This window comes from Aulonocara stuartgranti (genome assembly GCF_965226115.1).
Source record: "Aulonocara stuartgranti genome assembly, chromosome: 18".
Classification (NCBI taxonomy): Eukaryota; Metazoa; Chordata; class Actinopteri; order Cichliformes; family Cichlidae; genus Aulonocara; species Aulonocara stuartgranti.
This window is the reverse complement of record NC_138954.1, coordinates 15,058,067-15,072,203: the sequence shown is the minus strand read 5'-3', so window position 1 is coordinate 15,072,203 and position 14,137 is coordinate 15,058,067. Positions and strand designations below refer to the sequence as shown.

Below are 14,137 nucleotides of genomic sequence, written 5' to 3'. Positions count from 1 at the left end.
CAGTCTCTAAGCAGCATTAAAGTGGAACATTTATACGTCTTAAATGAGGAGAAATGCAGGATGAGGCTTTATTTTCTGCTGAAAAGAAATGTTTTAGAGAGTGTTGGTATGTTCACAGATTCAAAAAGCAATGCATTACACTTTATTATAATCAATCCAGGGTACAAAACCAGACAACCAAAGTTCAAAAGCCTCATTTCAGGGGAAATGCTGAACGTCAGCAAGACCAAGGAGCTGGTGGTGGACTTCAGAAGGGGTCAGCACAGAGACTACAAGCCCATTATCATCAATGGAGCTCCAGTGGAGAGGGTGCAGTCCTTCAAGTATCTTGGTGTCCACATCTCCTCAGACCTGACATGGGCTGCCCACATTCAGGTCCAGACCAAAAAGGCTAGGCAGCACCTGTATCACCTACGACAACTGAGGAAGTTCAGGGTCTCTCCAAAGATCCTCAGGATTTTCTATACAGGCGCTGTGGAGAGCATCCTCACACAGAACATGACATCGTGGTTCGGGAACAGCTGTGTGAAGGACCAAAAAGCTCTCCAGAGAGTGATCCGTACAGCAGAACGCTGCTGCAGGATTGCTCTCCCCCCGCTTCAGGACACCTACACCAGGAGATGCCGGACTAGAGCAGCGCAGATACTGAAGGACCCGTCCCATCCAGGCAACAAACTGTTCCAACTTCTGCAATCTGGTAGAAGGTTCCGCATCTTCCGGGCAAGGACAGAGAGACTCAAGAGGAGCTTCTATCCCCAAGCCATCCGTGCCCTAAACACACACACCCGCCCTCTCACATCATCTATAATTGACTGAGACAGGACTCTTCCAGACACTAAACCAAGGCACAATGTACATTTCAATTCCTTTAATTTTAAATATGTTTATATTGTCTATCCTGTAAAATAGTCAGATGTCTATTCATATTAATGTACAGAATTCACCTGCTTGCTGCTACTACTGCACATTCACCCAGTGTATATACTATATGTGTATATATATATATATATATATATATATATATAAAACACCCAGCACGCCCCTGCGGGCGGTTTATCCTTCAAGCTCGGGTCCTCTACCAGAGGCCTGGGAGCTTGAGGGTCCTGCGCAGTATCTTAGCTGTTCCCAGGACTGCGCTCTTCTGGACAGAGATCTCCGATGTTATTCCTGGGATCTGCTGGAGCCACTCGCCTAGCTTGGGAGTCACCGCACCTAGTGCTCCGATTACCACGGGGACCACCGTTACCTTCACCCTCCACATCCTCTCGAGCTCTTCTCTGAGCCCTTGGTATTTCTCCAGCTTCTCGTGTTCCTTCTTCCTGATATTGCTGTCATTCGGAACCGCTACATCGATCACTACGGCCGTCTGCTTCTGTTTGTCTACCACCACTATGTCCGGTTGGTTAGCCACCACCATTTTGTCCGTCTGTATCTGGAAGTCCCACAGGATCTTAGCTCGGTCATTCTCCACCACCCTTGGGGGCATCTCCCATTTTGACCTCGGGACTTCCAGGTTATACTCGGCACAGATGTTCCTGTACACTATGCCGGCCACTTGGTTATGGCGTTCCATGTATGCCTTGCCTGCTAGCATCTTGCACCCTGCTGTTATGTGCTGGATTGTCTCTGGGGCATCTTTACACAGCCTGCACCTGGGGTCTTGCCTGGTGTGATAGACCCCAGCCTCTATGGATCTTGTACTCAGAGCTTGTTCTTGTGCTGCCATGATTAGTGCCTCTGTGCTGTCTTTCAGTCCAGCTTTGTCCAGCCACTGGTAGGATTTCTGGATATCAGCCACCTCCTCTATCTGCCGGTGGTACATACCGTGCAGGGGCCTGTCCTTCCATGATGGTTCCTCGTCTCCCTCCTCTTTCTTGGGTTTCTGCTGCCTGAGGTATTCACTGAGCACTCGGTCAGTTGGGGCCATCTTCCCAATGTATTCTTGGATGTTCCTTGTCTCATCCTGGACTGTGGTGCTGACACTCACCAGTCCCCGGCCCCCTTCCTTCCGCTTAGCGTACAGCCTCAGGGTGCTGGACTTGGGGTGAAACCCTCCATGCATGGTAAGGAGCTTTCTTGTCTTTATGTCAGTGGCTTCTATCTCCTCCTTTGGCCAGCCTATTACCCCAGCAGGGTACCTGATCACGGGCAGGGCGTACGTGTTGATGGCCCGGATCTTGTTCTTACCATTCAGCTGACTCCTCAGGACTTGCCTGACCCTCTGCAGGTACTTGGTGGTTGCAGCCTTTCTAGCGGCCTCTTCATGGTTCCCATTTGCCTGCGGGATCCCCAGGTACTTGTAACTGTCCTCTATGTCTGCAATGTTGCCTTCTGGTAGTTCAATCCCCTCAGTTCTGACTACCTTCCCTCTCTTTGTTACCATCCGACTACACTTCTCCAGTCCGAACGACATTCCAATGTCATTGCTGTATAGCCTGGTAGTGTGGATCAGTGAATCGATGTCTCGTTCACTCTTGGCATACAGCTTGATGTCATCCATGTACAGGAGGTGGCTGACAACTGCTCCGTTCCGTAGTCGGTATCCGTAGCCAGTCTTGTTAATGATCTCACTGAGGGGGTTCAGGCCTATGCAGAACAGCAGTGGGGACAGAGCATCTCCTTGGTAGATCCCGCACTTGATGGTGACTTGTGCTATGGGCTTGGAGTTGGCCTCTAGTGTTGTACGCCACATCCCCATTGAGTTCCTGATGAAGGCTCTTAGGGTCCCATTAATCTTGTACAATTCTAGGCATTCCAGTATCCAGCTGTGGGGCATTGAGTCATAGGCCTTCTTGTAATCAATCCAGGCAGTGCACAGGTTTGTCAGTCTGGTCTTGCAGTCTCGGCTGATTGTTCTGTCTACCAGTAGCTGGTGTTTTGCGCCTCTGGTATTCTTGCCAATTCCTTTCTGTGTCCCGCTCATGTATTGACCCATGTGCCTGTTCATCTTAGCCGATATGATGCCTGACAGGAGCTTCCATGTAGTACTGAGGCAGGTTATTGGTCGGTAGTTGGAGGGGACCGGTCCCTTCTTGGGGTCCTTGGGGATCAGGACCGTCCGACCTTCGGTTAGCCATTCCGGGTATCTCTCGTTAACTAGCAGCTGGTTCATTTGTGCTGCCAGACGCTCATGGAGTGCAGTCAGCTTCTTCAGCCAGTAGGCGTGAACCATGTCGGGCCCTGGTGCTGTCCAACTCTTCATACTGGAGACCCTTTCTTGGATATCTGCCACTGTGATGGTTACTGGACCCTGTTCAGGGAGGTCGCTGTGGTCTGCCCTCAAATCCTCTAGCCACTGAGCATTGCCGTTATGGATTGCATCCTTCTCCCATATGCTCTTCCAGTATTGCTCCGTCTCCAGCCTTGGTGGTGCTGTTCTCTTATTGTTCCCTTGCCACTGAGAGTACACCTTTGCTGGTTCTGTGGAGAACAGCTGGTTTATTCTCCTGCCTTCTATCTCTCTGGTGTACCTCCTCAAGCGGCTGGCCAAGGCTGTAAGTCTTTGCTTGGCAGTTTCCAAGGCCTGAGGTATGGACAGCTTGCTGTATTTCTTATGCACCTTCTTTGTCGCACCTTGCTGCAACTCCGTTAGTTGGCTAACCTCCCTCCGTGCTACTTTGATCTTGCCCTCTAGCCTCCTTCTCCATGGAGGGTACTGCCCCTTGTCGCTGTTCAACTTGAAATTAATGAAAAGGGAGAATCAGACTTCTGAATTGCTTTTGGCTCTGAGCTGTCAGTCACATGGAAAACTGGTTTATGGGGGATTTTTTTTTTTTTTTGCTTCTTTTCATGTTGCTGAGAGACATGTTTGACATGACACACGTTATGTTATCACACATGCAAATGTCATTTTGTTATCAATGGTGTAGCTTCCCAAATCCTAGCTGTAGGCCTGCTTTGGTGGATTTTGTCATAAAAACATACTTGATGTGCAGTTCATTCATCTGCATTTTAATGAAGATGAGTCTATAAGAAGAATAACAGATAAAGAACTGGTGGCTCATCACTAAAAAGAAGTTCAACATTAATTCAAAAACTCCACATAGAGATATAACAGTGCTTCAGTATTGCATTTTGATAGTTTTTTGAAGATGTATAGCTCAGCAAAAAAAAAAGTATACAGATCAGTGAAAATGAAAGAAACAGTTCAAGAAAAATAGCTTTTATAGATAATGAGTAACGCAGTGTCATGGCATTTTCATTTGATGCAAGGTTATTGTTTTTCTTCTAAATTTCACAGTAGTTGAAAAAACAAACAAAAAAAGGATTACTAGGATTAACTTCAAAACTTCAAAACTTTCATTTAAGGCTTTGGTGATAGAGTGCTTCATACGTTCTTGTATACTATTGTATTTCAGCTGAAACACACAGGAAATCTTTTATACAGTTCTAAAAGGATGAGCAGACATACCTCAACAGAAATCTGGAGTATACTGAGAGTACACCGAGAGCGTCAAAGCACAGTGTCTAGCTTTCAAATAATGTAAGAATTAGTAATCTGTGACAGAACACTTGCAACAAGGCAGATAGTGCTTGCAAATAGAAATGTGTTTTATTTTATATACATATGCACAATACTGTATACAATTCTAATACGTTTGAAAGTCAGTATTTGGTATGGCCATGGTCATACCAAATACTGACTTGAGACATGGATCAAGCATCTCTCCCCTCTGGGGAGGCCAGTCCATGACTAATAGTGTTTCATTGTGTGGTTTTCAATCGAGGTATGTTTTTACTGCATTTGCAGTATGTTTAGGATCACTGCATTTCTGAACACTGAAAGTATTGACAATTTTATTTTTTGAGATGTTGCTACATAGTGGATGTGATGGTTCCTTTCTGCATTTATAATTACATCCAAGTCTGAAATATCTTCTTTTGTCCCCCAATTGTTTAGCTTCCTCAGTTTTTTGCCATGCCAATATGTACCAAGTTTTCAGCCAATAGATCTTTGGGAATCACCTTGTCAGTGCCAATGAATATAAAACTGTGTTATATTTGGCATTTTTTGTAGATTCAACCTAAGAAATGTTGTACTTTTGCAACAGGCTGCTAGTAGCAAAGTGTGTGAATATGCAACTGTTAAATCTGTTCTTTGCTAAGTATCATGTGTGAATGAAACACCGGTTGGAGTTAAGTGTCATTTCGATGCCTGAATTATTTACAGGTTGGTGTTAAGTGGCTTAGCAAACAAACAAAGTTTCAAACAGGTAATGAATTAAAGAAAAAAGCCAACATGAAGTGTCTTACTGTTGTGTTTCCCTACCATGTGTCATGGGAACAGCTTCCCTGCCCCCTGGCCTTGATTTGATATCTTAAGTACTGCAAGAGGAAAAATATGTAACATTTATCCAAAACACAACTGCTCAACATGTTGGTCCCAAATCTCCCATAATTATTCAGATGATATCAGGTTATTACAAAGACCATAACATTTCCATCACAGCATTTTTGCACTTATTGAAAAATAATAGTGTCCCTCGTGGTCTAAGGATGAAGTTATTGTCTATCAAGTTAACTATATTTAATTATAGGATAAAAATGAACAGTCAAATAGACTTAGTATTGATTGGGTTTTTCCTTTATAAATCGTGTACACTGCAGTCTTGTTGCCTTTGCGCCATATATATTTCAACAGTGACATCTTTCGGCCACTGTGCGCGCTGCAGTCAACACTCCGGTTTCGGATACTATCTTCGAGGATATTTAAACCTCTTTTGCCTTGGTTGGGTGTCGTTTTGTTTTATTTAACTCTATATTTGTGTAAGTTACGGTGGAATAATTACCGAGTAAATTCAACACAAAGAGTGCTTTAAACGCTTGTTTTAAAGCGACAGTGGGTAAAGTAAAAACGTAAGCGAACGCAGCCCTCCCTCCCTTCCTTCCTGGGTCACATGCTAGTCGAGCCAGATCAGCTGACATCACCCAGCTTCTCTTTTTGATTCTCTTCCTCCTCCATCGACTGATAGCGCTTCGTAAAACTGCATTATATCGCTACCTGGGCTGTACTGGCATCAGATTTGAAATTTGGGCCAAGTAGATCTTGCTGATCCAGCAGGTTAACCCGGTGGGTAGATGCTACTAGAGTGGATGATGAACGGACACGCCATTCTTTACACGGGGGTCACTTTGGCCTTCTGGAGCACCATACTAATCGTTGGTAAGGTTTTATTTTACAGGAAAATGCCTAATAATAGCTAAATGAATGAATGAAAATATATATTTCATGTAATTTGCAGTAATGGTCGTGTATTTAATCGTTGTCTCTTCGTGATATTGTGATTTTTTTTGGTATGTTTGACAGCTGTACTTCAGGACCCGTCTAAATACTGGGATAGTCGATAGGTTAGTTAGCATATGGAAAAAATGGTTTACTAATGCATGATAAGAGGGATACATGAAAACCCAATTCGTTGTTGAATGTATTTTTAAAAATCGCTGTGTGCTCATATTATATAAACAACACGGTTTAAGTTAGCATCTGGCTAGCATGCTGTTAGCTAAGGGTAGTTAGCTTACAGCGTACTCTCATAACAGAAATTTTCAGAGGTTTTAACGTTGGATGTTAGTGATTGTATTTTATTTTTATTAGTGTCACACCTTGTATGATTTGGAAATATTTTACCATGCTTGGATCGCTTTTCTTATTTTAGTTTGAAGTCGTCTGTTTGCGCCGTGCTAAGGTTAGCTGTCTAGGTGTTTGTGTGTCCAGCTGACTGTGCTGGGTAGGAACTACAGTGGTTTTCACGTGAGTGTGAGTGGTCATACCGAAGCTGCAGCTTCTTTTAGAACAGAAGTGTGACTGTGTTTCACGCAACCTGCAAAACACAAGATTACTCATGCAGAAATACACACGGGTCGACTAAATGGCTCATCTTTAAAGTGTTACCGTGTTTTTCCCACATATGCCTAAAAATGACCGTCACTGTTTCCACAGGGATCTGCTACACTATATTTGACCTGGGATTCCGCTTTGATGTGGCATGGTAAGTATTCTTTGTACACAGCTGCTGTCTGGAGGTAAAGATTCATATATACTCTAAAATCATTAGTATCCGAGGGATAAAGTTAACGTGCCACACCATTTTTCTATAGGAAAGAGTTGTTGAAGGTAGGTTAAGAAGAGACGTGATGATCAGTTAGTAGCACTATGACTTAATGCTGAGGAAGAGCTGTACAGATGTTTGCTTTGTGACTGTTGATGGAGAATTATAGAGAAGGTCAGAGTGAGGTTCACTGTGGATCTCGAGAAAGCATATGATGGGATGCCAAGAGAGGAACTGTGTACTGCGTGAAGAAGTCAGGGTGGTGTAGAACATGTTTTAGGACAGCTAGACAGTGGTGAGGTGTGTCTGCTAGGAGTGACAGATGGCTAAGGTAGGATCAGGGATCCGCTCTGAGCTCCTCCTTGTCGCAGTGACAGATGAGATCAGACAAGAGTCTCTGCCGACTATGATGTTTGCATATGACATTGTGATGTGTAGTGAGAGTAGGTGGGGGTATGCTCTGGAGAGAAGAGGAATGAAGTTGAGTGGAAGCAAGACAGAATACATGTGAGTGTGAGTGAATGAGAGGGAGATGGGTGTAACTCTGAAGAGGTAACAAAGGTCAATGAGTTTAAATACCTGGGGTCAACCATACAAAGCCAATGGAGTGTACACAAGAGAGGTGAAGAAGAGAATGCAGAAAGGAGGAGGGCAGGAGTGTCAGAGGTGATTTGTGACAGAAGGATAGCAGCACGAATGAAAGGGAAGATTTACAAGATGGTAGTAAGACTTTCAATGGTGTATGGTTTCAAGATGGTTTTCACTTAAAAAAAAAAAGAAGAAAAAAGACAGGTGGCAGAGTAGAAGATGTTAAGATTTTCATTGGGAGTGACCAGAATGGGCATGATTAGAAATGAGAGGACCAGCTCAGGTCAAGCAGTTTGGAGATGAAGTTAGAGAGGCAAGGCTGAGATGGTTTGAAAAAGGGGCAAATGGGGGGATATATTACACAAAGGATGTTGACTATGTAGCTGCCAGGCAGGAGGAAAAGACGAAGATTTCATGGATGGAGACATGCAGAGGGCTGGTGTGACAGATGAGGGTCCTAGGGATAGGGTGAAATAGAGGCAGGTGATCCACCTAAATTGGGCAACTGAAAGAATTAAGAAAGTGATGATTTTTGACCTTGTTTGACATCTAGTCTGTTGTTTTAGTTATATTTTATAAGTGGTTCTACCAGGAAAAATATTATATTGACATTCTGGGTAATAAAAGTTATAAAACAGCACTGCCTTTCCCACATTGCACAATTGTAAATGTACAGAGACATGCCTTACAACATAAGCTAGTCTACGTTGCCTGTTTCCTCTTTGACAGATTCAGGGCCCGCCTTTTCCCTTTTTGCAGAGTGATAGTGAGGCACCAATCCGTTTCACTTGGCTGATCAGACATTTTCCAAGATAATTTGTATATGTTGAAAGTGAAAGTAACAGTGAATGTGTCACTGGAGACATTTTTGAGGTCTGTCTGTACTTTCCCCAAATAAATTTGGGATGTGAAAGAAACGCATGAAGTGGTTTCCATCTACTACTTGAAGAGGGCATAGCTTGGATTTATCCACTACAGGTATTTATTTTAACAGACTGTTGAGAAAAAGGTTAGAGTTTAAAACAGAGTGTACATCGTGTTTTTAAAAGGTATTGCAAACAATGATGTTGTTATAAAATTGAGGCTGAGTGAGCTTTACTTCTTTACTCGCAGGTTCCTGACAGAGACTTCTCCTTTCATGTGGGCCAATCTGGGCATTGGTTTGGCCATCTCGTTGTCTGTGGTGGGAGCTGCCTGGTAAGTAAGACTTCTTTAAGTGCATACTAGTATCCATGGCTGGCTATGTTTGATTACAAAACATGAGCATAATTTTACACAAAATGCCAAACTCTGTCAGTTGTCTTGTTTCAACATAAGAGGAGTAAAAAAAAAAAAAAGTGCTGTTCCCTAAAACCTTTGACCTTACTTTTTAAAACAACAGGTGTAAATGTAGAACTGTAAAATCTGAAACTGTGTGAAGTGAAAAATAGATGTTTGGACAAGTTTCTTGTTTTGTATTCAGAGTTTTCGATTGTGAAATAATAAATTGCAGAAATTACACATAAAATACCACATTCACCTACTTACACAGCACTTTATTTTAGGGACTTTGCACACCTATATATTTCACACACTAACATTGATCCGTTTTTTCGGGGCAGTTTGCGGTTCGTTATCTTAAAGAAGAATTCAAAATGTAGACTAGAAGACTCGGGAATCGAACCACAGATCTTCTGAGAACTCTAACCGAATTCCTTTAAAGCAGATTTGGCTGAACAGCTGCAGGTAAAGGCCAGCTACAGCCAGTGGTCTGTGGGGAAAAACCGCCACCTGCCGATCCACAGGTTCCTGGATTACAAAATGATTCCTGTGTTTGCTTAATAATTCTGATTTACACACTGAATAACTTATCTCTTCTGCATGATTGTCCTACACATTCCTGTCATTTGGAATTAATGAGAAATACATCGTCTTATTTGTTTTCACACATATTACCTACAAGTCTCTGGGCTGGCTGCTTATTTTGGATCAGTGTTCAGAAGATTTATTTTCATTTAATTGCCTACCTTGAGCTCCTTTTTATTGTTTAGTATTTTATCCCATTAAGTGCATTAGATGAAAAATGTGCTGCCACTGTGTGTTGAAACGGATCCTTTTTACCTTGTTTTTGCATCATTACAAGTCTCGAGTGCATTGAAAACCGTTTGGATCACAGAAGATGTGTATTTATACTACGTGTAAATGGGTCGTTTTAGAGTGAAGCTCAATAATGGTAGTCATTTAACTCATGCTGTGTTTTTATGCTTCTCCTGTTTCCATTTATACCAACTGTTGACTTTTCTGTAACATTAAAATGTTTTTGTAAGTGATGTTGTTTTTCTTTCCGCTTGTTTTCCTAGGGGGATCTACGTCACTGGCTCTAGCATTATTGGTGGTGGCGTCAAGGCTCCACGAATCAAAACCAAAAATTTGGTCAGGTAAGCCCCGTCAAAGAGAGCACTTGTCTGTTTTGTTCCCGTCAACAGCTGTACGTTGCTAAGAAGGGCATTCAGTGAATTATGGTTCCATCTAGCACCAGTAACATCAGTTTATTGCTGCAGGTCCAAAGCAGTGTTTTGCAGAGACGGTGACCCTTGCTTATTCTGTTTCTCCCCCCAGCATTATCTTCTGTGAAGCTGTTGCAATCTATGGAATCATCATGGCTATTGTCATCAGCAATATGGCCGAGGTAAGGAACACATTTTTGATGATTGAGGAAGCCTTTTTTTAAAAAATTCATAAATGATGCAAGGAAGCCTGCACAGAGGACAGCGACACCTTGAAATTAAGCTGCAGTTGTAAGAGACAAAAACAAGTGAAATGTCATTGTAGAGCCCGGAATAAGGATTCTGAAATGATTTATTTCGTCTTACAGAACTTCAGTGGAACGACTCCTGAGGCTATTGGGGCACGAAACTACCAAGCTGGTAAGAAAAGAGACTCCTGACTGAAATAGGAAAATCTCACCTTTAATTCTAGGGTTTTAAAAATAAATAATAATAATAACAATAATAGAATTTCAGCCCTGTTTATACATAGGCCCCCATTTTCAGAGGCTCAAAATTAACTGGACTGACAAGCAGTCAGTGCCCAGGTGAGGCCTGTGCCCTTTTAATTTCATGAAGGATTAGGAGGACAAAAGATCCAGAGTTGATTTCAATTGTTGACTTTGTATTTGGTTGCTGTTTACTGGAGATCTCAATATTCTGTTCAAAGAGAATCTATGCAAGCGAGGGTGTCATCATTAGGCTGAAAACAACCCCAAGCCAAAATAAACCTGTCATAGATGGAAAATTTTAGTGGGCAAATCTGCAATCTGGTTGAGTCTTAAAATTGGTAAATGGACTGGGTCTTATATAGTGCTTTTCTACTCTACCTGAGCAGTTTAAGCGCTTTTACACAACTTGTTCATTCACCCAATCACACCATCTAACATTCACACACGCAATCATACTCTGATGGATGCATCTTAGAGCAACATAGGGTTAGTATCTTGCCCAAGGATTTTTGGCATGCAGACTGGAGCAGACTGGGATCGAACTTCTGGTTAGTAGGTGACCTGCTCTACCACCTGAGTTACAGCACTGAGCCCAATGCACTGACCAGCTCAACGAAGGTCTCACAAGAATGATCGCAGAATTATTTCCATATTTAAGATAAATGTTTACTGGTGTTACAGTCTACAATCCAGGCATACCTTTATGAATGTACAGAGAGTTTACAACAAGGTGGAGGAACAGGAAGGTCAGAAAACAACTAAAAGAGTCTGCACAGTTCTGGGGGAAAAGAATTCGTTGTACAGATGAAACTAAGATGAAGGCCAATCAGATGAATGTGGTGATGTGAAACGACGACGATGTAGACGACTCCATTGTGAGTTACTCAGGTTGAACTGTGACTCATTTTGTTTTCTGTCCTATTAGGTTACTCCATGTTTGGAGCTGGTCTGACTGTGGGCTTTTCCAACCTCTTCTGTGGCATCTGTGTCGGCATCGTGGGCAGCGGAGCCGCTTTGGCAGATGCCCAGAACGCCAGCCTCTTCGTGAAGATCCTAATTGTGGAAATCTTTGGAAGTGCCATCGGCCTGTTTGGTGTCATTGTAGCTATTCTGCAGGTAAATACAGTTTTTTGCAAGCCTTTACCCTTCATCTTTTGCCTCACAGGAGAATAATGGCCACATAGCACAAACTGAAGTTTTTAATTTCACTTATTAATTATTTTAGGTCAGAAACTGTCAATCATCACAATCTTATCATTAAGTTTTATCGGTTTTAGCCTTGCTTTAATCTAAGCGAGGCTAAAACATCTTTTTCTAAATATGTGATAGAATTTCACGTTTTTTTAAAAAAAAAAATTTATTTCAGTTTACAATTTTTTTTGCAAACTAAGTTTTTAGTTTAGTTTTGGTTTGTTATAACAATCTTTCCACAACATAGTTGTTTGGACAAAGGCCCAGATGTTGTTGCAGAGACTTAAAAATTATAACTCTTTACAGTAAATGTTTATTAAAAACTGCTTTTTGTTTCTCCTCAGACGTCGAAAGTAAAGATGGGTGACTAGACTGTGCATTCAAACGCTGAGAAGACAGACGCTGGAACAAAACAAAAAAGATCGATTATTGTGTAAATACATCGTAAATTATTTAAATGTCTCTATTTGCCTGGTATTTTTTTTTTTTTTTTTTTTTTAACTATCATCCATACAAGAGTTGGTACACCCATGCCCTGCTCTTAATTCTTAAGGGAAGAAGGAAAGTTGAAGAAAACAGCATATTTTGCATTTCATACCTTTTTTTTTTTTTTAAATAAAGAAAAATGAGTGAACTCTGTGATGATTTAGCCTGATGAGCAGTAGAAGTAAACGGGGCAGTCTGAAGAGCAGCTAGACGGACAGATTCACTCTGCATTTAAGGAGAGGTTTACACCGATAACTGTTTAATTTGCATCATTTTTATCTGACCGCTCTTGTTGAATGGTAGTTAAAAATTAGACTGGAGTATTTGAAAAACTGTGTGCGTGTGTGTGTGTGCGTGTGTGCGCGCGCGCAGGACATGTGATCTTTTTTTCCTGTGAAGCATGAGGATGTTTGTCATTGTGTTTGTAGCCTGGTCTGTCAGATCTGTTTCCTTTTTTTTAAATCTGTTCTTTGCTGATAGGCTGATGGTCCTAACCCACACAGCAGCCATAATACAGTATTTATCAGGCTTCCTGATCACTAAGGTTGGGTGGCTCAATGGGAGGTCAAATTTGGTCAAATCACATATAGATTTCCTGCAGTCTTTAAAAATGTAATGTTGAGTCTTGCGGTCGTATCCGGCAGCCAGAACTTCCCAATTGACTTCACTTTTATTAGAGTCGTGATCCTTTCCTGTAGTTGGATATAGTGTTTGCTTGAAGTAAAACAAAAGAAGAAGCTTATTGCTGTCCTAGTCAGTTACTAGAAAGGAAAGGAAAATCTTTACCACCATTAATACCCAGTTTTACCTTTTCCTGTGGTATTACTGTCATTTAACAAGGGTCCAAATCTCTGACTCTGTTATATTTGCTGATTCATAATAATAAAACATCCAAATTTTGCAGCCAAATCTTCATTTCATTGAAACTTTTCTTTTGAATGTTAGTTTTGTCTTGTGTGAAAATGTCAACTCTTCTCATTTATGTTCAACATTCCTTAAAGTTTCATTCATTTATGTTTTAAATCTCAGTTGTCTGTGGGTAGATGTTGAAAAGCAGCCTTTTGGGTGGTGTAAATGATTATTTTCTAAGCTACCAGTAACATAAAATTGAGTTTAGCCTAAAATGAGAAAATGCTGTAATGGTGGTGTGTGTGTGTGTGTGTGTGTGTAAACATAGCTTGAAAACGTCTTATGTTTTTGATCATCATTCCACAGAGCTGACAGACCATGGCTTTTTTGTGAATTGTCCTGTTTTTGGTTTTGGTTTCTTGAAATTTTCCCTCCACATACTCAAGAGTTCAAACACTGAAGTCTGGCCTCACAAAGGTGTCGGAGCAGTGAGATGGTCTTTGCTCTCATAAATGATAATAATCAGATGTGACTCCAAGATGCCTTTGGAGAACCAGGCTGTGTACCAAACCCCGGGCTTTCAGTGACTGTAGGTGGTACTGTGTGTACATTATGTTGATGTGATGGTGACTTGGAAAATAATTCATTTTTCAAAATTGTGTATAATAAAAACAGAATCAGATTTTTGTTTCTGCCTTCATAAATGTCCTTGAGGAAAATAAAATGAATCAATCGAGATCTCTGATGGCTTTTTCTGTGTTTGTCTTCATTAAATGTGAGCATATTGTCACCCAGGCCAATGAAAAGGCCGCTTTACTCTTTGCAGTTTGTACTTGTTTCCACTAGATGGCTCTGAAATCCACAGCATCTGCCTTGATAAAACAGCTGCTGAAAACTTTCTTGAGGAAATAGTTTTTTTTTTGTCCTGTTAATGTCTCAGCTAAACATTAATATCCATCTTTCAGTTTGCGCAGTTGAAGAATAATGATTTCATCAC

At 41.5% G+C, this 14,137-nt stretch overlaps 1 protein-coding gene across 1 annotated transcript; it reads left to right on the top strand.

Annotated features, from left to right (window-relative positions):
• Positions 1 to 5,660: 5,660 nt before the first annotated feature.
• On the top strand, positions 5,661 to 13,878 carry atp6v0b (ATPase H+ transporting V0 subunit b). Its single transcript, XM_082513124.1, has 8 exons — positions 5,661 to 6,163; positions 6,941 to 6,989; positions 8,751 to 8,834; positions 9,977 to 10,054; positions 10,236 to 10,305; positions 10,492 to 10,543; positions 11,540 to 11,730; positions 12,150 to 13,878. Exons 1-8 carry the CDS (start codon positions 6,079 to 6,081, stop codon positions 12,174 to 12,176), a joined length of 636 nt encoding a protein of 211 aa, XP_082369250.1. The 5' UTR covers positions 5,661 to 6,078; the 3' UTR covers positions 12,177 to 13,878.
• The last annotated feature ends 259 nt before the right edge of the window (positions 13,879 to 14,137 follow it).